This window comes from Pelodiscus sinensis, chromosome 3 (assembly GCF_049634645.1).
Source record: "Pelodiscus sinensis isolate JC-2024 chromosome 3, ASM4963464v1, whole genome shotgun sequence".
NCBI lineage: Eukaryota > Metazoa > Chordata > Testudines > Trionychidae > Pelodiscus > Pelodiscus sinensis.
The window spans coordinates 167265350-167289797 of NC_134713.1; the positions used below are offsets into that span (position 1 = coordinate 167265350).

Here is a 24448-nt window from a genome sequence, read left to right on the forward strand (position 1 = left end):
TGGGGGATGCTTATTTTTATATTGCCATCAACCCTCTCACCAGAGGTATCTCTGATTTACTGTGTAGGAGGCTCATTAACAGTTCACAACCTTTCCATTTGGGACTGTCCACCCCCCACCCCCTGCCGTGTTTACCAAATGTATGGCAGTGGTGATCACTTTCCTCCACCACCATGGCATCCGGGTTTACGCTTATCATTCAGATAATGATTGGCTTCTCAGGGGCTGGTCTTGCTAGCAGGTGGATGCTGAAGTGGGCCTCACTCAGACTATACTTTCAAAGCTGGTTTTCCTGCTCAACTCCAGGAAATCCAGCCTTATGCCAATCCAAAAGATTTAGTTCAAAGGTATGGTTCTGGATGTCAGCCAAGCTTGGGCGTTCCTGCCAGAAGAGTGCTTCACCACAATAATCTGATTTCACTTTGACCGTGTCTCAAGCTCCTGGGTCACATGACAGCTTGCATGTACATTGTCCCATTTACCAGGGTCTGTCACCAGCCACTGCAGTTGTGGCTGGCATTGATGTATCGTTTAGCCCACGACTGTGTCAACATAGTGGTGATGCTCCCTCATTGCATCATCCAAACACTCTGGTAGAGGCTGTGCCCACATTCAGTGTTTGTTTGGGGTCCCTTTGGCGCTCTCCATGGCCCACACTTGGACGCATTGGTGATGAGAGCATTTTGGCCTTGGGAGCTCACCTCAGAACTCACAACTAAGGTGATGTGGAAGGCAGAGGAGTTGTCTCTCCATATGAAGCTCCAGACAGTCTGTCTCGCAGGCTAGGCATTCCTGCCTCACCTCTGGGGCCAGTGCATGGCTGCCAGGACATACAACATGACTGCTGTGTATTACATCAACAAGAAAGTGAAAACCTGATCATCGCCTCTGTGAGGAATCTCTTCAGTTGTGGGAGCTATGCATGGTCCATTCTAACCATCTGGAGGATTCACACTCTCTGGGATCTGGAATCAGCTAGTGAACTGCCTCAGTCTGCACTTCTTTGTCCACAAGTGCTCGATTTGGCCAGATGTCATCCATGTTATTTTCCAGAGGTAGATTCCAAATTTCATACCAGCCAGGATATATTCCTGCCAGTTTTTTACCTGAAGCCCCACAAAAGTTCACAAGAACAGAAGGACCTTTCTCTCCCTCCCCCCCTTTGATGTCAGAAGGGCCCTCACCTTCTACATTGACTGTATCAAACCCTTCCATAAGTCCTCAGGACAGTTTGTGGCAGTGTGAACATAAGAAGAAGCTATCGGTATCATCACAGTGTATCTCCTCCTAGATCACAGACTTAGCCAAGGTTCCCCCACTACCTCTCACAGTGCACTCCATGGGTGCCGGCCTCCTCACCTTCTTTCCTGGCTTATGGCCCTCTACAGGAGATCTGTAACTTAGTCTTCTGTCCATATCTTTACATCACACTACACCATCGTGCATCAGTCCAGACTGTATGTGGTGCTTGGCACAGCAGTACTCCAGTCAGCAACTGATTGACTCTGACCCCTCCTCCTGGGTAAAGCTTGTGAATCCCCTAATTGGAATTGATCCCCTAATTTCTTCTCTCAAAGAAGAAAAGACCGTTACCTTTTGTAATTCTTTTTCTTTGACATATATATCTATTCTATCCCCACTGAGTCCATCCCCACTACTGGCTCAAAAGCAAAAAAAGGTCAGGAGAGCGCCATTTTACATCATAGAAGGTGGATAGAAGGCTGGCTAGGTTGTTTGGCTCAGTGGGTAGTAATCAATGGCTCAATATCTAGTTGTCAGCCAGTATCAAGCAGAATGCCCAGAGGAGAGTCCTGGTACCAGATTTGTTCAAAAATTTCATTAATGACCTTGATGATGGGATGGATTGTACTCCCATCAAGTTTGTGGATTATGTAAAGATGGAGGAAGAATTAGATATGCTGGAGAACGAGGACAGGGTCCAGGGTCTAGACAGATTTGAGGCTTGGGCCAAAAGAAATCTGATGAGGTTCAATAAGGAAAAGGGCAGTCCTGCACTTAGGATGGAAGAATCCCAAGTATTGCTAGAGGCTCTAGGGGATGACAAGCCAAGCAGCAGTTTAGCGGGAAAGGATCTGAGGATTACAGTAAGTGAGAAGCTGGATATGGATCAACAGTGTGCCCTTGTTGCCAGGAAGGCTAAAGGCATGTTGGGCTACATAGGAGTACTGTCAGCAGACTGAGGGGAGTGATTATTCCCCCCACTCTCATTCAGCACTGGTGAAGCTACATCTGGGGTATTGTGTCCAGGTTTGCTACAGTCTCCTTGCTACAGACAGGATATAGACAAATTGGAGAGAGTCTAGTGGAGGGCAACAAAATGATTAGGGGGCTTGGGCACATGACTTATGAGGAGGAGCTGAAGGAACTTGTCTTATTTAATCTGCAGAAGAGAAGAGTGAGGGGGTATATGATAGCAGCCTTCAACTATCTGAACGGTAATTCCAAAGAGGATGGAGAGAAGCTATTCTCAGCAGTGGCAGATTACAGAACAAGAAGCAATGGTCTCAAGTTGCAGTGGAAGAGGTCACGGTTGAATATTAGGAAAAACTATTTTCCCTAGGAAGATGGTGAAGCACAGGAAGCACAGGGAGGTGGCAGAATCCCTATATTTGGAAGTTTTTAAGGCCAGTCTTGACAGATCCCTGGCTGGAATCATTTAGTTGGGGTTGGTCCTGCTTTGAGTTGGGGGTTGGACTAGATGCCTTCCTGAGATTTCTTCCAAACCTAATGTTCTATGACACGTTGATCCTGTAAAGGAAGGGAGAGAGCTTCAGGAGAGCAAAGAACCCAGCAGGGTAGCTATTCCTCTGGATGGAGGCCAGGCACCAACTCACTTCCCAACCCACCCACCACCCCAGGAAGTGGCAGAGGCACTCAGCCCTGGCAGTGTCTTCCATGCCAGGGGCCTTCCAGTCTGCTAAGAACATATAGTCCCTTCCAGTGCTACCCATACCTGCCAGTGGAGGTGCCCCATTCAAGGGATAAAGTTATCCTCAGACCCTTATAGTGGCTTTCATCAGTGCGGCATGACTCCCTGGTTCAGGGAGTGTCCCACCAGCACTTACCTGAGCAGTGTCACCAGCTCCCGGATGCAAGTTGGTTTTCCTGCCAAAGTTCTCAGCTCCCGGGACTCTTAAGCAGTGTTCCTTAGGGTCTTGTCTCAGTTGCTGACAGTCTGGTGCTGACTTGCAGAGTTATCACCAGTCCCCAGAGCCCTGATGCTGGGTCTGTGTCCTAGTCCCTGGCAAGACGGAGAGGGTCAAGGTGCAGTACCCTGAGACCTGTTACCGGTCTCCGGATCACTAGAATGGATCTCAGAGACATCAATCCTCTCTTCCACTCCTGGTCTACAGAGTAGCACTACTCTCAGAGCATAAGGTATTGATCACCAGGTCACTGTCGCTGATCCACCACAGTTGTGGGACCGAGAGCCATTATTCCAATATAGGTCCTGAGCAGAGGATCCCACAGAGAGCCAATGGGCATGGGATAGACTTGTGTCCTTGGTACTGTCTAAGTCTCTCAGACAAGTCTCCTTTTTCCTGGGGGTCTGACAGTGAGGAAGAAGGCCTGCATACAAACCAAGGTACAACTTCATTCCTCTTTAAGCCCCCAGTGACTTCATTGGTCCAGTGGGAACTATGGAATCTCTAGGAGTTTCCCCATCCACCGTGCGGGGATTGGTCACTCCATGGCATCTGAAAGACAGTTGTCGTCGGTCTCCTGCCTGCCCCCTGACTCTCTGATATATAGTTAGAGCAAGCTCCGTGGGAACAGCCAGCTTCAGCCTAGGTTCTCTTAGCAGAGGCTGTGGAGTTGCGACCCACCTGTACCTGCCTCCTCATAGTGTTGTCAACTTTAAATCTGCAGAAAACCAAACATTCTTGTCCCATTCCTCCCCCCCCCCCAAGGCTACATACTTGCCATGTTTCCTGAGGCCCCAGCCCTACTTACTCCACTCCCCCCTCCCTTGCTCACACATTTTCACCAAACTGAGGCAGGGGCTGGGGGCAGATGGGGTGAGGGCTCCAGCTCGGGGTGGAGGGGGGTTAGGCTCTCAGGTAGGGCTAGGAATGAGAGATTTTGGGTGCAGGAGGGAGCTCTGGGGTAGGGCATGTGGAGGGAACAGAGGGCTGGGGCAGGGGGTTGGAGTGGGGGCTGGGGGTGTGAGCTCTGGAGTGGGGCTAGAAATGAGGGAGAGAGCTTAGAGGTTGGGATGTTGGAGGGGCCATGGGCTCAAGGCAGGAAGTGTGTGGGGTCCATAGTGGAACCAGATATGAGGGATTCAGGGGTCCATGAGAGAGCTCCAAGCTGGGGCAGAGGGTTAGAGTACTGGGGGGTAGGGGCACAAGGCACAGGTCATTATGTTTGCCACAGCATGGCCTCACTAGCATTGGATCGGCGTGCTCATAAACTTGTTAGTAGTAGTCCCATGGCCACTTCCCCACCTCCCGGACATACTCTTGTAGGCTCATAGTTGGCTTCTGAACCTCCTCTCTCTCTGCCTGGGAGCTTGGATGGCTGAGTCCTGAGGAACAAGCCTGTGGTTGTGAGGTAGAGCAGGTTCTCTTGGGGAAGAGAAAAGTTTTCTACCAGAGCAACTTACCTAGCAAAATGGGAGTGTTTCTGCTGCTAGCTGTTGGAGCAGAATACCTTCCTGACTCAGTTGTCTGTTCCAGACCATCTTAGATTATCTGCTTCTCCCAAAGCACCAGGGCCTCCCCTTCTCTTCACCTGACAATTGGCCTTTCATCCTCACGTCCAGGACAGATCAGTATTCTCAAATGATATATTGTCAGGTTCTTGAATGGCTTGAAAAACTCTTTCCACCAATCTGGGATGTCATCCTGGTCCTCTCCAAACTCGTGGGTCTGCTGTGGTAGCCTCTGGCTTCCTGTTCCCTTTCCCTCTTGTGGAAGGTTGCATTCCTTGTAGCTATTACCTCAGAGAGGGATGTTTCTGAGATTAAAGCTCTCACTTCTGAAGATTATTGTACAAGCACCAGATTCACCAGCAGCCCCATCTGCTTTCCTGCCAAAGGTGATGTCACACTTGCTTTTCAACCAAGATATCTTTCTTCCTCCCAGTGTTCTGTCCAAAGCCTCACACAACCAATGAAGAGAGGTGGCTGTGTGCTCTGCATGACAGCTGTGCCCTGGCTTTCTACCTGGACCATGCCAAGTCCTTCTGCAGATCAACCCCTCTCTTTATTGCAATAGCTGATAGGAAGAAGGGCCTTCTCTTGGAGGATTTTGGAATGGATCACTTCCTGCATCTGTACTTACTAGGAGGTGGCACAGGTTGTGCTTCCACCAATAGTGAAGGCTTTTGCCATTAGGGCTCAAGTATCTTTGACTGTTTTCCTGTTGTGTGTCCCTGTCAAGGATATCTGCACAGCCACAACATATTGGTAGGGTACAGAGTGGCAGGCCAATTTTATTTACGCAGAAGTGTTAATGTAGACCTGTCATATTGGGGAATTGGTATTTTATAAAGTGCTTTATAGTTTAAGACATTACGGAAGGTATCTTTGGTTGTTTCACCTCTTGCATGTTCTCTGTTTTTTCCCAATTCTTATTAACTTTTTTAAATGGAGTTAAGTACTTTGAATGTGCTTCCTAATTCTGCATTCATCTGTGGTAAGTTTCATATTCTGTAACTGGAGGTCGAATTCTAGGAAAAATCTCACTATCAATGTGGAATCAGATATTAATTCACCTGCTGTTCTTTTAATGTGGGGTAATCAATTTTGTGCTTCTTTAAAGTTTGTCATACTAGTAATTTAGCTGATTTATTGCCTCTTTTCATGAGAATTCATCTGACAATGCCTCATTGTGTGTGTTTACTTCTGTTAGCCTGCAACTACTCACAGCTCTCACCATATCTTGGCACACATTTCTATTGTGAGTTCTCTTATGTCTTTTCCGGAGTATTCTTTTTTCTTAAATTTCTAGTATGGTTAGCAATTTTAGGACGGGGAAATGAAAGGCAGTCCCTTTACAGCTGTTGCTATCCGCTGTACCTATGTCGCATGATAGATCAGTTTTGATTTCTGGTTTATCATTGAATGTAGGTCTTTAATAACACCCTCATTGTTTTTAGATCCTGAAATAAAAATCTGCTGGTAAATACATCCTCCCTCCTGCTTTATTTTATGAAAGAGAGTTCACTGTTTATGAAAGGAGCCAGATAGTCTTCCAAAAACACTTCTGCTAGATTACTAAAGAAAGCACACTAGTGTTACAGCTGGGCCAATTTTGTACTGCCACTACCTGAGACATACCTTTTTAGAAATAAATAAAATAATTTAGTCTCAAATCATGAGACTAAATTATTTTATTTATTTCTAAAAAGGTATGTCTCAGGTAGTGGCAGTACAAAATTGGCCCAGCTGTAACACTAGTGTGCTTTCTTTAGTAATCTAGCAGAAGTGTTTTTGGAAGACTAAGAGGGTAATTCAATCGCTATGATGAAGCTGCTAAAAAGGGGCTCATTTGTAATGATGGTCTTTGTGATATCGACAAGATAACAAGCCTTTTGGATAAGAGGGTATAGATGTGGTATACCTAGACTTTAGAAGGCATTTGATACAGTCTCCCCCAACCTTTTCATTAAGAAACTAGGGAAATACAACTTACATAGAACTACTGTAAGGTGGATGCATAATTGTTCGGATAACCATTTGCAGAGTAATTATCAATATTTCACAGTCATGCTGGAAGGGGGGTTCTGCAGGGATCATTCTGGGTCCAGTTCTGTTCCATATCTTCATCTGTGATTTAGATAATGGCATATATCATACTCTTATAAAGTTTGTGGATGATAGCAAGCTGGGATGGCTTGCAAGTGTTAGTGTCATAATTCAAAATGATCTGGACAAACTGGAGAAATGGTCTGAGGGGTAAATAGGATGAAATTCAATAAGAAGAAATGCAAAATATTCTACTTAGGAAGGAACAGTCAGTGCACACATACAAAATGTGAAATAACAATCTAGGAAGTAGTACTGAAGAAAGAGATCCTAGGGGTCCTGATGGAGCAGAAGCTAAATATGACTTCACAGGGTGATACTGTTGCAAAAAAAGATGTATTAACAGAAGTACTGTAAGTTAGACATGAGAAGTAATTATTTTCTCTTACTCTGTGCTGATTAGGCGTCCACTGAGGTATTTTATCACATTCCAGGAAAGATGTGGACAACTGGAGAAATTCCAGTAAGAGCAACAAATATGACTAGAGTTCTAGAAACATGACCTATGAGGGAAGATTGAAATAACTGGGTTTGTTTAGATTGGAAAAGAGAACACTGACAGGGGACATGATAGCATTTTTCAAGTACCTACAGGCTATTATAAGGAGGAGGGAGAAAAAATATTCTCCATAACCTCTGCAGATAAGACAAGAAGCAATGGGCTTAAATTACAGAAAGGGAGATTTAGGTTAGACATTAGGAAAAATTTCCTGTCAGGGTGATAAGCACTGGAATAAATTGCCTCGGGAGGTTGTAGAATCTATGTAACTGGAGATTTTAAGGACAGGTTAGAGACACATCTGTCAAGATTGAGGTTGGCAAGACACTGCTAGCAGGCCAAATCCGGCCCGCCAAGACACCGGATCCAGACTGTGGCTGCCTCACCAGCACCTTTACTACAAAGCAGCTGCAGTCACTTTAAACAGCAGGCTGCTAATTGCTATGCAGTCTGGGCAGGAAGGAGAAAATGTTGTGCACTGTCCCCCTCCCCTAGCAAAATCCCTCAGCTCCCGTTGGCCAGTTTCCAGCCAATAGGAGCTGAGAAATTTTGCTGAAGGCAGGGGCAGCAAATGAAACCTCTTTGCTCCCTGACTCCCTGCTCTGTCTCTTCCTCCCTCCCTGTGCTGGAGCCAAACCATGTGGAGCAGCCCACCCAGCAGAGAGGCAGGGAGCCTGTCTCAGGTTCCTGCAGGGCTGCTGCCTGGGAGCTGCCTGGGAGTTGCCTATGTATACTCCTCCCAGCCAGAGCCTACCTCTGGCATCCCACCCTCTCTTTCCCCCCAACTACCTATGCCAGGTCACCACCCAAACCCTCTGTATTCCCTCTCCTCACCTTCTCCAGGTCACATCTCCCTCCAAGACCCTGCTACTCCCTCCCATAGCCTTCCTCCAGGCCAGATTTCTTTCCTGCACACATATCCCTCTCTGACCCTGCACCACATTCCCCTTCCCCACATCAAAACCCAACTCACTGTACCCTCTTCCCCGCTCCCCTTCTCCCAGGTCACTCCCAGACCATGCACCCCTTCCCACACGCCTTCCCAAGGCCAGAATCCTCTTCTGCACCCATAACCCCTCCTGGACCCTTCACCCCAAGTTCCTGCGCCAGATCATAATCCCCTCCTTCACTCAAACCGCCTCTCAGTCCCAACATTCCCTCCTGTAATAGGGATGCGAACAACTAATCGAGTAGTTGACTATCCGATAAGCAAATGCTTATCAGATATTCAACACACTAGTCGACTAGTCTCTATCAGAAAGAGGCAGCAAGGGTGAGGGAAGAGGTGAGGGTGCTTCAGAGTGGCAGTGCTGTGTGGAGCCCAGGGCCAGACCCCGGGCTCCATGCAGCACTGCCACTTTGAAACACTGCATGCAGCCCGGGGCAATTGTAGAGTCCTCAGGCTGCACGTGGCATTTCAAATCGGCAGTGCTGCATGGAGCCCAGGATTAGCCGGAGACCCCCTCACTCTGGGTTCTGTTTGGCGCTGCTGCTTTAAAACACCACGTAGAGCCTGACTCTGGGCTTCCTGCAGCATTTCACAGCGGCAGCACCGCACGGAGCCCGGGGGCAGCGGGGGAGTCCCTAGCTGCCCCCGGGCTCCATGTGGTGCTGCTGCTTTGAAATGCTGCAGAGAGCACAGGGCCAGTGGGGGACTTTCCTGCTGGCCCTGTGCTCTCCCCACAGTTCTTTCACCTTGGAAGTGTAGTAACAGCCCTGGGGCTGTTTCTACACTTCAAGGACGGAGGTGCCCTTATCGACTAACCCAATAGTCAATGCAAATTGCATCTACAATTCGATTATCCAATTAATCAAAATTTAACATCCCTATCCTGCACCCCAGTTCTCTATCCCAAGCTCCCTTCTTCACCCCCCCCCCCCCCGCTGTCCCAAACCCTGCACCCCCTCCACAGAAGAGTGGCCCTTGACCACTTACCAAAATTTTGGAGTGCGTCCCCCCCCCCCCCATTAAAAATTGTCTACCCCTGGTATAGATCACCATTTCTCAATCAGAGTCTGGGGGGTACATCAACACAACTGAAATTTGGAGAAAACTGAATTTTTGTTTAAAGTTTTACAGTGCTTTATTTATTTATCTATTTATTTTTTACGCTCAAAAATTTCATTGCTCGCCTGGCTATGATTAAGTTGTTTAAACAAATGAGTTGAAATGGTAGAAAAAAAATGTGTGTGTCTGAAAATTGCAGGTACTGAGGGTACTTACATTTTTTTTTTTTTTTGCAAAAGTGGTACTTTATATAAAAAAAAAACGGTTGAGAAACACTGGTATAGATGGTGCTTGAACCTGCTGTGCGCGCAGGGGACTGGACTTGATGACCTCTTGAGGTTCCTTCCAGTTCTGATTCTATGATAAGGTATGTGATACAAAGGCAAGATCTTCCACTGGCCCGAGTATTACACAGTCATAATTAATAGTAATTGATAAAAACAGTGCTAGTTATTTCTATTTAGTTTTAAAGATTTAAAAAAAAAAACATTTACAAAGAAGCCTGTCTCTCCATAAAGTTCACCTTGTTAAAACTGCAAGTGATTATAAACCTTAATTTACGTATCATGCAGATTGTTTACTTGTTTGTATTTTACTCGCTTTGGAGCAGTTCCTAGAACTACTTTTGTTTCTAGAACTATCTTATTAATTTCACTTTCTAGAGCAGAACTTCTGGCAAACTGCTGCAGTGGTTGGGTCATATCTTCAGGAGAATATTTGACTCAAACAAAACGTTTTAAAAATTAAAAATACATGAAAAATCTATTTTATTGGTCTTTGCAAAATTTTTCCTTCCCCTTTTAAAAATATTTTACAGAATGCAAATGTTTGTGAAACAACCTGACATTGTCCCTTTAAAATTAGTTTACCCCCTTTAAATAATTGAGACAAAAAAAAGTCCAGAATGCATACCCCATGCCCCGTAATGATAGCACTATACATAATAACATAACATAAATAAGAAAGACACATTCAGTTATGGTTCCTCTAGTTATTTGCTGAATAAAACCACCATTAGTGGTAATTGAAAACAGTAAGGAGACTGGATTCATTTTAATTGCTGAAATCCTGGTTTAGCTATTCTTAAATAAAAAAGAGATTTGGCTCTTATCCATTTATGTTTACTCATAAAAGAGTAGGGAAGGTGATGATTTTAAATGAAAATTAGAGCTCCATTTTTTAAAAGCTGTTCTGACTAGCTTATAAGTTGCAAAAATATTCAGAACTAAATCATATTCTCCTTTTGTAGGCATAGCTGGCATGAGGACACAAGAAAACAAGTTAATGTAGGCAAGATGTAATAGGAGGAGGTAGTTTTGAGCGAATATTGTATCATTTTTCTTGAACTGTTTACACAATACCTCTGTGTGATATCTGCCATTTTGGCAAGAGATGGCTGTTTGGGGAGGAGAGTATGGCATGGAGAGAATCATTCTGTGTCGTCATTCCTCATAGTACCTCTCAAGGCATATCAGGGATAATTGTTGGTTGACTCTACTTTTTTCTTCTCTTACGCTTGTGACCACAGGATCTGTCTTGTGCCTCTCAAGACTCCTCTTCTGCTTTTTACTAAAACATTCACTTGTCTGATCATATGCCGCATGCTTACATCATACTCAGTTCTGGAACTCCACTCGAACACATGCTATCCTGATACTAGGGATGTTAAATTTAGTTTAATCAACTTATCGACTGGTCAGTGGAATTTCCATCAACAAGTTGATAAACGGGAGCCACAGCGGGGTTAGCGCCCAGTCTCTTAATACATTTAAAAGGCTGAAGTGTAGCATGGGAGACCCTGCACAAGCCAACACAGCTGATTTCCAGCTGGCCTCAAGACCCCCTGCTGTACACCAGCCTTTTAAATGTATTAAGAACTTGCCGAGCCAGGACAGCTGATTCCCAGCTTGCGCCGGACCCCACCTCCCATGCGGGTTTTTTAAAAGTCTTAAGAAACGGTGGGCTCTTAATACATTTAAAAATCAAAGGTGCAGCATCTGAGACTGGGAGCAAGCTGGGAATCAGCTGAGGCTCTCCCCCAGCACCAGCTCCTGCTCCCTGCACAGCAAGGGGAGGAGGGAGAAGTGATTAGTTGGGGGACTAGTCGACTCTCTGTTAAGCTTATGCTTATCAGAGAGTCGACTAGTCACTTGCATTCCTACCTGATACCTCCATCTAGATAATTCGTGGCTTTTCTGATTGAAATATGTTGTTGAAATTTCTCTTAACTGCTTTTGACAAGGTGAAAATGTCTTGGAACACTTCTCTGAAAACAGCTAATGGACTTGAGTGCTATTGCTATTCTTTCTGACTTTCTCCCCGAGTTTCTTCAAAGGATATTTTCAAAGCAGTTTGCCTATTCTGGAGCTGAAGCATGGTAAGATGTAGACTTGTCTGCATGTTGGCTCCCAGTTTATATCATCCTGTTTACAGACACAGAAGCCCATTTCTTCCAGTCTCACTGCCTATTTCTCCATAGTAGAATTTTCTTGCTCCATTTCAATTTTTCTCCTCCCACCTCTTTGAGATGCAGTACTGTTTTCCTTTCTTGAAGAAATGACATTCTCTGTCTATCCTATATATTCAGCCCATAGCAATGCAACCCTCAGTCAACTTCCTAATGGACCAAAATCCTTACCACAAAACCACTACCACTAGTACTTATTGACATCTTTGTTGGCATTCTGAGCAGAAAGTCCAAAGACTGTATGCATATGCTCTCTCGCCTAGACATGGGATTCTACAAGGAAACAGCTGACACACATTTTCACTGCCTGTGCCCCATATTCATTGTGTGGACAAATAGGGCATTGTCTATAGTGGGGCCAATCTGTCAGTGGTTGCAAGTAGTAAAAATGCTTATATGCAGAAGAGAAAGAAATGACATTTCTTTATATATTTGAATTGAATTATGTTGTGGAATGTTTCCCTCCCCTTACTTTTTCCCTACTCCTATTTTGGTAAAGTGGGGATTTTGTAATGAAATCCAGGGGGTACAGGATAAATTCTTTTAGAATTAGTTTGTTTATAAAGGGGGGTCAACAGCTTTTTCCTGGGAGCTTTTTCTTGGGGGGGGGGGGTGTCATCAACTTTTCTCTGGGGAATGGCTGCCCTTAAAGGGGCAAGGCTCCTTTTTTTCCTCAACAAAAAAAATCCTTGGCGTTCCCCATTAAAAAAAAGGGGGGGGGGGTTTGTTCCTCGGTCTTAAAAAGTTTAAGAAATACTGCTTCAGATGCACAGAATTGGTGGAGTGCTGTGCTGGAGGAAGAAGGGCACAAGAGACATAATAGGCAGGCAGGAGAAAAGGTGAGAGGGAATAACAGAAAGCAGCAGGAGCTGCAGGGAGAGAGAGGAGGAGGAGCCTCTTATGTACCTCTGTAGCACCCCCAGGAGCCTGGACTGAAAACAGCTTCCTGTTTCCTGCTGCTTCCCTGACCCCACTTGAGGAGAACAGGAGTAGTAGGAGCCAGTTAGGCCCTTAAGACGCTGCTAACTTCCCGCACTTAGGCCCTGCTACCAGCCTGCTTATTTATCCCCTTCATTTGAGTGTTGAGAGCCACTATAGCTGGCACAGAACAGCAGTCATGAGTGAAAGACATGGGGCAGCATTCAGAAAAAGAAAACAGCAGGAAGCTTTTCTATCTAAACAGCAAGGAGCTCTGCTGAGATGCAGACACACAAATGTTCACAGTGAGCTTTCCGGCCCCAGTAAGGATGTGAGTTGTGAGGAGATGCCTGATCTTCCAGTTAGAGTGCAGGTGACCTGGCAGCTACTGCAGCATCCATATCTCCATCTCAAATGGATGTAACCATGCACATTCCTGAAGAAAAGTGTAGATCAGAGAAGAGTGTGGTGGGGGCACAAGAAACAGCTGCTGCTGAGTTTAGTTCCTCAAGTCCAGATGTTCCAGGACTATGGACCCACTTGAGCAGTAGCTTGAGGGACTTCCTTGTACTGAATAGGCCACAGCAAGTGAAAAACTTCATGTTCCCCATAGACAATGAAAATAGAAATTTCTATCCAACACACATTACTGGCGTGAAATGGTGACAAAGTGGAGAGGCCATGGCTTATGTACTAAAAAACCCAGAATGCTGCATACTGTTTTTGTTGCAAACTCTTCCAGTCTAATGTTCCAGCCACATTGGGTTCTACAGGAGCAAAGCACTGGAAAAATCTTGCTAGAAATCTGGCATGCCATAAGAAGGCAGCAAATCACCAGAGAGCATTCCATAGGTGGAAAGAATTTGAGATGAGACTAAGGTTAAAGGCCACCATAGATGATCAGCATCAAGAGAAGATTGCATCAGAGTCTCTTTACTGGCAAAATATTCTGAAAAGGCTCATTGCCATTGTGAGAGTGCTTGCTACCCAAAACCTAGCAGTGCATGGCACTTCAGAACAGCTGTATGTGCCAAACAATGGAAACTTCCTTAAAATTGTGGAGCTGATGGCTGAGTTTGCTGCTGTACTCCAGGTGCATCTAAGAAGAGTTTACCACCCAAGAAATGTACACACACCACTTCCTTGGAAAAACAATTCAAAATGAGATCATACAGTTACGGGCAACAAAAGTCAAACAGAAGATTGTGGCAGATCTGAAGTCAGCAAGATATTACTCTGTTGTTCTAGACTGCACACCTGACATCAGCTGTACGGAACAAATTACTTCAATGGTGCATTTTGTAACCACAGAACCTAGTGAAAATGTCCCTGCAGTGGTGACTGTCACAGAGCATTTTCTAGAATATATTGATATTCAGTACAGGAGCTGGTATGACAAATGTGCTTCTTAAAAAGCTGGAAGAATTGCGATAGCTGACATGAGAGGTCAGGGTTACGATAATGATGCCAACATGAGAGGAAAGAACAGAGGAACACGAATCCAAGAGTTAAACCCTTGAGCTTTTTTTGTCCCATGCAGTTCTCATTCATTGAACTTGGTGGTCAGTGATGCAGCATCAGCTTCTAGTGAGGCTGTTGAATTTTTTGATGTAATTCAAAGCATGAGGATGTCATTTGAGCTTAGATGCCAAAATGTTGTGGGCCGGCCCTGGCATGAAGTGTTCTTGAGGGGAGGATTTGGTTGTACTATTTGAGAGCCTATTATGTGTTCTGTAATATATGAGTATTCAATTCAAAAGTATCTGTTCAGCCTTATGAATATATAGTCTTGTGATTTTACATGTCGTTTAGTCACAGAAGAACTCTTTTTAGAGCCAGTTGGAGGCTTGGGCCCCAGCCTGATAGCCGTCTTTTGACTGAGCACTCCAGCTGCTTCCATCAACACCTAAGATACATGCATGTGCAAATCAGGTGTTCTAAAACTTTCATTAAATTTAAATATGTTAACCCTGGATAGTTTAAAATAAAGTAATGGGGATTACATAATTTCCCTGTATGTTTAAGAAAAAAACATTCAGGTTAAAAGAAAACTATTCATCCTGGAAAATTATATAATGCTGAGTGTAGTTTTGTTAAAATGTGCTTAATTACATTATCTCTGGATGTTCTGTAATATGTTAAGAACATAAGAATATTCATACTGGATCAGACTAATGACCCATCTAGCCTACTATCCTGTCCTCTGGTATGCTATGGCAAATGCTTTAGAGCAGTGGTCCCCAACCATTTGAAGTTGCCGGGTGCCAGAAGTTGCCGTGGCCATTCGCCTGCCAGGCGCCAGAGGTCAGGGACACTCGCACACCTGGGGGCCAGAGCGCCCAATTCGCTGTGCGCCCGGGGCCATCACTCCCTGTGCTCCATGCGCCCGGGACTAGCTCTGGCACCGTGCATGCCCAACGCACCCAGGTTAGTTACTTGGCGGGCGCACACAAATGCCCCGTGTTGGGGACCACTGCTTTAGAGGGAATTACCTGAAAAGGGCCATTATCAAGTGATCCATTCACTGTTGTCCAGTCCCAGCTTCTGAAAGCTGGAAATTTTAGGGACACCCAGAGCATGAGGTTGCGTTCCTGACGCTGTTAGCTAATAGCCATTGATTAATCTATCCTCAGTGAAGTTATCTAATTTTGTTTTGAAACCAGTAATCCTGCTGGCCTTCACAACGTCCCCTGGCAATGAGTACCACAGGTTGACTGACTCTGTGTTGTGTGAAGAAGTACTGTCTTAATTTAGTTTTAAACCTGTTTGATGCCTTCAAAGAATTTTAATAGTTATGTGGTATGATTTCCCTTTGAAAAAACTGTGCTGACTTTTCCTCAACGTATTATGTTGATCTGTGTTCTTTACTATAGTTTGAACTAATTGGCCTGGTACTGGCCTCTGAGTGCCAAGATGGTTTCTTGAGCCTTCTTTAAAAATTGGCAGTACATTAACTATTCTTCAGTCATCTGGTACAGAGGCGGAGTTAAGTGACAAGTTGCATACTACAGTTTCATATTTGAGTTCCTTCAGAACTCTTGTGTGAATGCCATCTGGTACTGGTGACTAATTACTGCATATTTTATCAGTTTGATCCAGAAATTTCTCTATTGACATTAATTTTAATTAATCCATTAATAGATTATAAATAGTGATTTTGAAAAAGCGATGTGCATATGAAATTTCATATGAACTTTTCTGAGCCAAAAAGACCATTTGTTCTTTTCATTTTATGAAACCTGTGTCAGTAATGTGGGAGTTGCTTGACTTCAAAAGCCACGATATGTATATATAGGACTGGAATCCCACCATATCAGTGCAGTGGAATAAAAGGAAGTAAGATAACAGATGGAAGCATTAAATCATCAGTCTCTCTGTTCATTAATATTTAGAACTATCTTGCTCATTTATTGCTTGGAAAATGCTTGAGAAACCAGAACACACACAGGCCACACAAAATGCTCTTTTTGAGAATATTTTATTGAACTGCTACAACTAATTGTGTGGTAGGTGATATGATGTTTTGAACCAAATCTAACTGAAAAATCTAAACATAATCACATTTCATCATATGTTTTATGAGCCAACTACAGCTCCCATTGAGGGCAGGATTGAGCCCAAGTCTTTTTCCTATAAAGCTGGTTATATTTTTTTTCTCTTTAGGGAATCAAATGAATGAAGATTCTCAGAAGAGGCAGTGTGATTTCAGTTAACTTCTCCGTGCCTCCCTTTACCAATCTGTAAAGTGTGGATAATAGTGCTTATCTACCTCACAGAGCTCTTGTGAGGATTAACAATTAGAATCAAAGATATGGGTGTCATGGGAAGATACTGGGAAAGTGCAATGAGCCTTACTCCCATATCACCTTCTTTGTACTCCCTATAAGGGCTAGTCATAGCAGTACTCCTTTCACTTTGAAGAGAATGCTTGCACTTCTTGTAGTACTTCTGAGGTACATGTTAGCATAGAGAGAGAGAGGTAGAGCCAGGGATCCTTGTTCTCCCCGCCTACAGCTGACATGGTATGGAAACTTCAGGGGGTAGCCAAGTTAGTCTGTACAGGATACATTTAAAAATCAACAAATGGTCTGGTAGGATTTAACTCCAGTCATCTGAAGAAGTGGGCTGTGCCCACGAAAGCTCATGATACATCTACAAGTTTTGTTAGACTATAAAGTTCTACCAGACCATTTGTTGTTTTTTAAATTTATGGTATGGAAAGGAAAGTAAGTTCTTTCTTGTATCCAAATGCATGTTGGTGTGTGTTCCCTCTATGCCAGGGGGAAGAGAGTGCAGGGGCTGCAGGATATTTTTTGTACCTTTTGAGAATTAACTCCTATTGGAATTCCCCAGAGGTGGTGCAGCTTTACTTGCAGGCACTTGGAAATATCTGGAAATTGCTATGATGTGCTGAATAGTTAGGTTGTTAAAATTTTCTTTTTCATTTAGGTGTTTATTCAATTCAGGCATTTGTGTACAAAGTACTGAGTGACAACTAAAACTACATAAGGCTGAAAATTTAAATATTCTTGAATGCTATTTTACATTAAGCATAAGCAGAACAACCTACTTCATTTAAGAAGTTGGAGTAATTTTTCTAATTTTGCCCACCAAATAATAAGATTTTTATATTTTTTAATGTCCCCCGGCTGGGGTGGGTCCAGGTTAATCTGCCCCTGCACTCCCCAGCCATAGTGGGGAGTGCAGCAAACTGTGCACTTTCCCCTGATAAAGGGGAACAGCCAGCAATGGTCCTGTATGAATTGGGGGAGGGGAGTTTTAACTCCCCCAACCCTCCCTAAAGTGTGCCTGGGGGGAGGCTCAGGGCTGCAGCAGTCCCATTGAGGAGAGTGCCCTGAACCAGACTCTGTCTTTTTTTCAGTATGGTTTTGTGAGAAGCAATCCTATTCTGGGCACATCCCATTTTCCTGGCACAACCAAACCCATCTTCTTCGAGTGGTCCCCATGGGTGCTCCACTCAAGGTGTCGGGTCCCAACCTGGCGCCGCTAGTCGGAGATTTCCAGAGCCGTAGTCGGGCCGGACCGCGCATGCGCGAGCACAGCGCGTGACGTTCGTGCCTTTGCAACGGTCCGGCCCCCCCCCCCGTCAGTTCCTCTCAACCGCCTGTGGTTGCTGGCGGAGCGCCGTTTGTCTCCTCAGAGAGAAGCTGTTTCTTTTAAAAAAAAAAAAAAAAAAGAAGAAGAAAAAATTATAGTCAGTCAACTTTGGTTAATATAGTTAGTTAGGTAGTAATTAAAGTTGAATTAAAAAAAAAATTCTATAGTTACTAATTTTAGTTGGAGTGGATTACTTGTATATAGTTACGCTGAGCAAGCATTATGCCCGGGTCACCCGGGTTTAAACGGTGTGCTCACTGTAAAGAGGCCATGCCTGCATCTGACGGGCACGAAGCTTGTGTCAGGTGCTTAGGGGAATCACATGTGCCTCAAAAATGCGTCCATTGCGCAAAATTGACACCGAGGGCATGCAGAGAAGAGACATGCGGTTAAAGCTACTCTTGTGTGATAAGGCTTTACAGCCTTCTGAGGACCAGGTCTCAGAGCCTCCCGCAGGGCAGAAAAGGAGATCACAATCGTCCGCGGTAATGGTGTCAAAGAGGAAGAGAGCCTCTCTTACACGCTGTCTTCCATCTACTTCACTGTCCCGGGACAGTCAGGGACACAAACCTGGTATGTCCGGGATGGCGGGACAACCAGAAAGAACACACCAGGCGCGGCCGGTAATGCCGGCACCTCCGAGCCGCTCGTCATCGGCACCGGCTCTGCACCCTGCTAAGAGCCCGGCTCACCGGGAGCGATTGGCACCGCCACAGGTGCTTGAGCCGCTAGTGTCTGCGCAGCCGCAAATTCTAGCGGCACCGCAAGCGGCTCCCATAAGCCAAGACACGCTGGCGCCGCAGTCGGCACTGGAGTCGGCATTGGCAGACAGCACCGGGGAGCAACATGAACAGGCCCGACAACAGAGCGCCCCCAACCATGCCGAGTCGGCACCGGGAAATCATGCTCCTTTGGCAGTCGCAGCGGACAGGTAGTTGGCTGCGGTGCCATGCAGGATCCTAGTACAGCAGCATGATAACACTGTACACATGACGGAGGCTCAATCTCCTCCCCGCTCCACCTGTTCCTTATCAGTAGAAGGGAGGGAGGCTGCTCCTGCCTCTATAGTCCCTACAAAGGCTGCTAGGAAGTTAATGCCGAAACACTCGATTTCACCATCATCTGAACCCTCGTTTTCACCCTGTCATTCAGCGAGGGTCAGAGATTGCTCGGCGTCTCACAGCCAAACAATGCCTTCCCCGCGATGGAGATCGAGGTCTCGTCATTCTGGTCATCGCAACCGGTATCCCTATTATCATCGGGGATCATCATATAGATCTCGCTCACCAAGCTACTCCCCTCCTAGATCTTATCATAGGGGGTATGTTAGCAGATATTCCTCACGGCGATCGTCCCCTGAGCACTTCGATTATAGGAGTCATCGATCATCCTATGAATATGGGAGACCTCACTCTCATTCTCATCTGTGCTGCTGCCACACTTCTCATGAAGCACGACAGTCACCTCCAATTCAAGATTGGCAGAGGGTGACACCTCGTCCGGAGAACCCCTTACCTTCAGCTCACCTATCGGAGCCTGAGGAAGGACAAATCTCGGATACGGACGATCAACCGCAGACTGTATCTCCAAAAGATATTTCGTCATCCTCCCCACACGATGCAGTGTTTGAGGGGGATTCCTCTCCTCCGGACGACATAAAAGAATTTCAGGATCTTTTTAGGAGGGTAGGAGGATGTCCAGCTATCAGATATTCCGACTAAACAATTCAAGCTCTTGACAAATTTACATCCTAAACAACAATCTAAGGTTGCTCTCCCTATGGATGAGGCAATCCTCCAATCAGCAGCAGAAATTTGGCATACCCCGGCTTCGACTCCAACTTCGAAACCGGCAGAAAACGTTATTTTGTGTCATCTAAAGACTCAGAATTCCTTTTTACTCACCCGCAGCCAAACTCCTTGGTCGTTGATGCAGCTCTCCAAAGGGCTAAGAACCCACAGCTGAAAAATGTGGGGGCAGATAAGGAGGCAAAAAAATTGGATATATTTGGCCGTAAAGTTTATACATCGGCCACATTGCTCCTTCGCATAGCGAATTACACAGCCCTATTGGCGAATCATAGTTTCGATAGTATCGCAAAGCTTGCAGAGCTGGCCCAAAGATCATCGGATGCTGATAAGGAGCTGTTACGGTTGATCCTCAAGGAAGGCTATGCGTGTTCAAAGGCTAATCTCCAGATAGCTATGGATATAGCGGACACAGCGGCTCGAGGAGTGGCAACAGCAGTGTCTATGAAACGCTCATCCTGGCTCGCCACAGCGGCGGTGCCCAAGGAGCTACACTCCAAGGTAGAAGACCTTCCGTTTGACAGGGTAAAATTATTTGCAGAAAAGACAGATGAGGTACTTCATACCGGCAAAGATTCGAGAACAACACTTCGCACGCTGGGGATGTATGTACCACCATTCCGCCGCCGTCGTTATTTCCCGTACCAAAGACGGTATGATTATCAGCCTCAGAGACAACAAAATCGCCCGTTCGACCAGTCCCGACCTAGACAACGGCCTCAGCGAAGGCGTCCACTACCGCCTAGAGTATCGGGCACGCCCGCCTCAAAACAGCAAGTTTGATTCCCTTGTCGGGGGCAAGCGGATACTACCAATTGTTGTTGTACACACAAAACCCATTTTCCACCATCGCTTACGACCTTACTATCTCCAATGGGTCAAAATAACATCGGACAAATGGGTACTGGAAGTCATAAATATCGGCTTCACCATTCCTTTCACTTCCATCCCTCCCACCACCCACCTTCCCCGTCCCTTTTCAGGGACCCATCTCACGAAAACCTCCTGTGACAGGTATCAGAGGGGTAGCCGTGTCAGTCTGAATCTGCAAAAGCGATGAGGAGTCCTGTGGCACCTTATAGACTAACTGAAGTGTAGGAGCATAAGCTTTCGTGGGCAAAGACCCACTTCGTCAGATGCATCTGACGAAGTGGGTCTTTGCCCACGAAAGCTTATGCTCCTACACTTCAGTTAGTCTATAAGGTGCCACAGGACTCCTCATCGCTCCTGTGACAGGAAGCTCATTGTCTCCTTGCTATCAGGGCGATAGAGAGGGTCCCAGATCAGTTCAAGGGAAGAGGGTTTTATTCCAGATACTTCATAACGGAAAAGAAAACGGGGGGCTGGAGACCCATTCTCGATCTACGCCGTCTGAATCGTTATCTCCACAGGCAGCGCTTCAAAATGGTGACCCTGAGTTCCATAATCCCATCCCTCGATCACAACGATTGGTTCGCTGCCCTCGATTTACAAGATGCGTATTTTCACATTGCAATTCATCCCGCTCACAGACGTTTTATGTGATTTGTGATAGGCCACGATCATTTTCAGTATCGGGTTCTACCATTAGGTCTTGCTTCAGCTCCCAGAGCTTTCTTGAAAACCCTTGCTGTCGTAGCAGCTCATCTGCGTTGGTTACAGGTGATAATATACCCATACCTGGACGACTGCTTAATAAAAGGTTCCACGGAGCGAGAGGCATCGCACATGGTGGCGACGGTCGAACAAACATTCGAATCACTCGGTCTCCTCCTGAACAAGCAAAAATCAACACTTATTCCGACGCAATCCATAAAGTTTATAGGGGTAAACCTCGATTCGCGCACGGCGAAAGCTTACTTACCTCAGGAAAGATTTCAAGCGATCAAAGATCTCATTACCATACTCACCGGCAATGTGAGTGTCTCGGTGCACAATTGCCTTCGTCTCCTGGGTCATATGGCGGCGGCCACCGTCGTAGTTCCTCATGCGCGGCTTTACCTGAGGAACCTCCAACACTGGCTGTCCATGGTTTATGTTCCGTGAGGCACGACATTCACAAGGTAGTATGGCTACCTTCACATGTTCAGAGATCTCTGCGGTGGTGGACGAAGGCGCAAAACCTTCTGCCGGGAGTTCCATTCCACCGACAACAAACATCGGTACAGATAACATCAGATGCCTCACTCATCGGCTGGGGTGCCCACATGGACAACGAACGAATCCAGGGCAAATGGTCTCTCAGCGAGAGGCGTCTGCACATCAATCGGTTGGAACTCCGGGCAATTTTCTATGCATGCAAACATTTTCTCCCGCATATCAAAGGTCTTACAGTAAGGATACTGACGGACAATGTAGCAGCGATGTATTACGTGAACAGACAGGGAGGAGCACGATCACGCTCCCTATGCGCCGAAGCGGTGCGGTGTTGGAATTGGTGCATACAGAACAGCGTAACCATAACAGCATCATACTTACCTGGCACCGCCAATGTAATTGCGGATTCCCTCAGCAGACGTTTTCCCACGGACCATGAGTGGGAATTAAGGGCAGATGTACTTCGTGCGATATTTCGCAGATGGGGTATTCCCCTCGTAGACCTATGCGCAATGTCCAACAACAGGAAGTGTCGCCTATATTGCTCCAGAGCAGGGCTCGGCAAGGGCTCCCTCGGCGATGCGCTTCTGATCAGATGGAAGAAGGCACTTCTGTATGCGTTTCCTCCAATGGCCCTCATCTCCAGAACACTGGAAAAAATCAGAGCAGAAGCAGCGACTGTCATTTTGCTAGCACCAGCATGGCCCAGGCAAGCCTGGTATCCATTTTTACACAGACTGTCAATTCAACTACCTTACCCTCTTCCTCTCCACCAGGATCTCCTTTCTCAGGAACAAGGCTCGCTGTTACACCTCAGACTTCAGGCATTACATCTGACGGCGTGGCTCCTCAGTGGTTAAAAGGAGACGAAAACCTGTGCTCTGAACAGGTCAAGGCAATACTGCTACACAGTAGGAAAGAGTCTACGCGGAACACTTATCTCGCAAAGTGGCAGAGATTTTCTAACTGGTGTCTCCAGAACGACATACAGCCTCTCTCATCTCCTCTACAGTACGTTTTGGATTACATCCTTCATCTACGGAATTCGGGACTTGCACTATCATCCTTAAAGGTGCACTTGGCAGCTATTAGTGCCTTCCACCATCCAGTAGAAGGTTCCTCGCTCTTCTCTCATGTAATTACAAAGAGGTTCTTAAAGGGGCTCATAAACTTATACCCACCACGAAGGGCACTTTCCCCTTCTTGGAATCTCGATTTAGTGTTGGATACCATTATGTACCCCCCCTTTGAGCCTTTGGCGTCGGTCTCTTTACATATGCTAACCATGAAAACGGTCTTTCTACTTGCAATTACATCAGCAAGAAGGGTGAGTGAACTGGGGGCATTGATGGCAAGCCCTCCTTTTATGGTTTTTTCCAAAGACACAGTAATGCTACAATTACATCCGGACTTTATTCCCAAAGTCTGTTCTTCCTTTCACATTAACGAGCCTATTGTTCTTTCAGCTTTTTACCCCAAGCCTCATTCCTCAAGTAAGGATGCTCTTTTCCACACCCTCGATGTCCGACGTGCGTTTTCTTTCTATATAGACAGAACACGCCAATGGCGGCGCACGGACAGGCTGTTCGTATCTTCGGCACAGAGATCAAAGGGCAAAGCACTTTCCAATCAGCGCATTGCAAAACTAATTACTCTTTGTATTACAAATTGCCATTCGATTCGGAACAAACCTCTTCTTTCTTTACCTCGGGCTCACTCTATGCGAGCAGTAGCAACCTCCACTGCCTTTGCAAGGGGAGTTCCCCTTGTGGATATCTGCCGCGCAGCTACCTGGGCCTCTAGTGTAACTTTTGCGTGTCATTATGCCATAACTAGGAGGTGGGCTTCAGATGCCGCGGTGGCCTCTGCGGTTCTATCCACGGTAGAAAATAACTGACCCGGAGTGCATTCTGGGTTACAGCTTTGTACTCACCTTGAGTGGAGCACCCACGGGGACCACTCGAAGAAGAAGAAGAAGAGGTTACTCACCCTGTGTAGTAACGATGGTTCTTCGAGATGTGTCCCCGTGGGTGCTCCACGCCCCACCCTCCTCCCCGCTCCGGGTCTTTTCTGCTTTATCTTTCAGGGACCGAGTGGTGAGAGGAACTGACAAGGGGGGCGGGGGGAGGGGACCATTGCAAAGGCGCAAACGCCGCGTGCTGTGCTCACGCATGCGCGGTCCGGCCTGGCTACGGCTCTGGAAATCTCCGACTAGCGGCGCCGGGTCGGGACCCGACACCTTGAGTGGAGCACCCACGGGGACACATCTTGAAGAACCATCGTTACTACACAGGGTGAGTAACCTCTTTTTACCTTTAATGTATGATAAGAGGAAGCTTTAAACTGATTTTGGTGGTCCTAACTCTTACTGTTTAGAAGGAGTTCTTGAGCAAACAGACATACAGACAAACTCTCAAATATATAGCAGATAATAATACATGTTGAAACTCTCTAGTCCGGCACTCTCTGGTCTGGAAACATCCATGGTCCGGCATGATTTTAGTTAGCCGGATGTCCACTTATCATGGCTGTGGCCAAGTTTTCTGCAGTCCCATAACATTTGTTTACAGCCACCAGTCCTGGCTCTCAGTGTTCTGGGCTGTTATTTAGCTGTAATTTACCCCTAAATGTCTTCTAACATCCCAGTAAGCAATGGAAATTTTTGGTAATGCTGCTAGACAACGAACTGGTCAGGTCCCAAGGGTGCTGGAATAGAAAGGTTCAGCCTATAATTGTCATTATAGTTCATGGTATTTTTTTATGTAGTTAGATTGGCTTGACA

The 24448-nt window shown here is 46.0% G+C and overlaps 2 protein-coding genes across 3 annotated transcripts in view; both read left to right on the forward strand.

Annotated features, from left to right (window-relative positions):
- The window catches only part of THADA (THADA armadillo repeat containing), a 308025-nt gene that overhangs the window by 163564 nt on the left and 120013 nt on the right, over positions 1–24448 (forward strand). The window lies entirely within an intron of this gene.
- On the forward strand, positions 12375–23615 carry LOC142828046 (uncharacterized). The gene is made up of 2 exons (XM_075925429.1): positions 12375–20604; positions 20827–23615. Exon 2 carries the CDS (start codon positions 22148–22150, stop codon positions 23561–23563), a length of 1416 nt encoding a protein of 471 aa, XP_075781544.1. The 5' UTR covers positions 12375–20604; positions 20827–22147; the 3' UTR covers positions 23564–23615.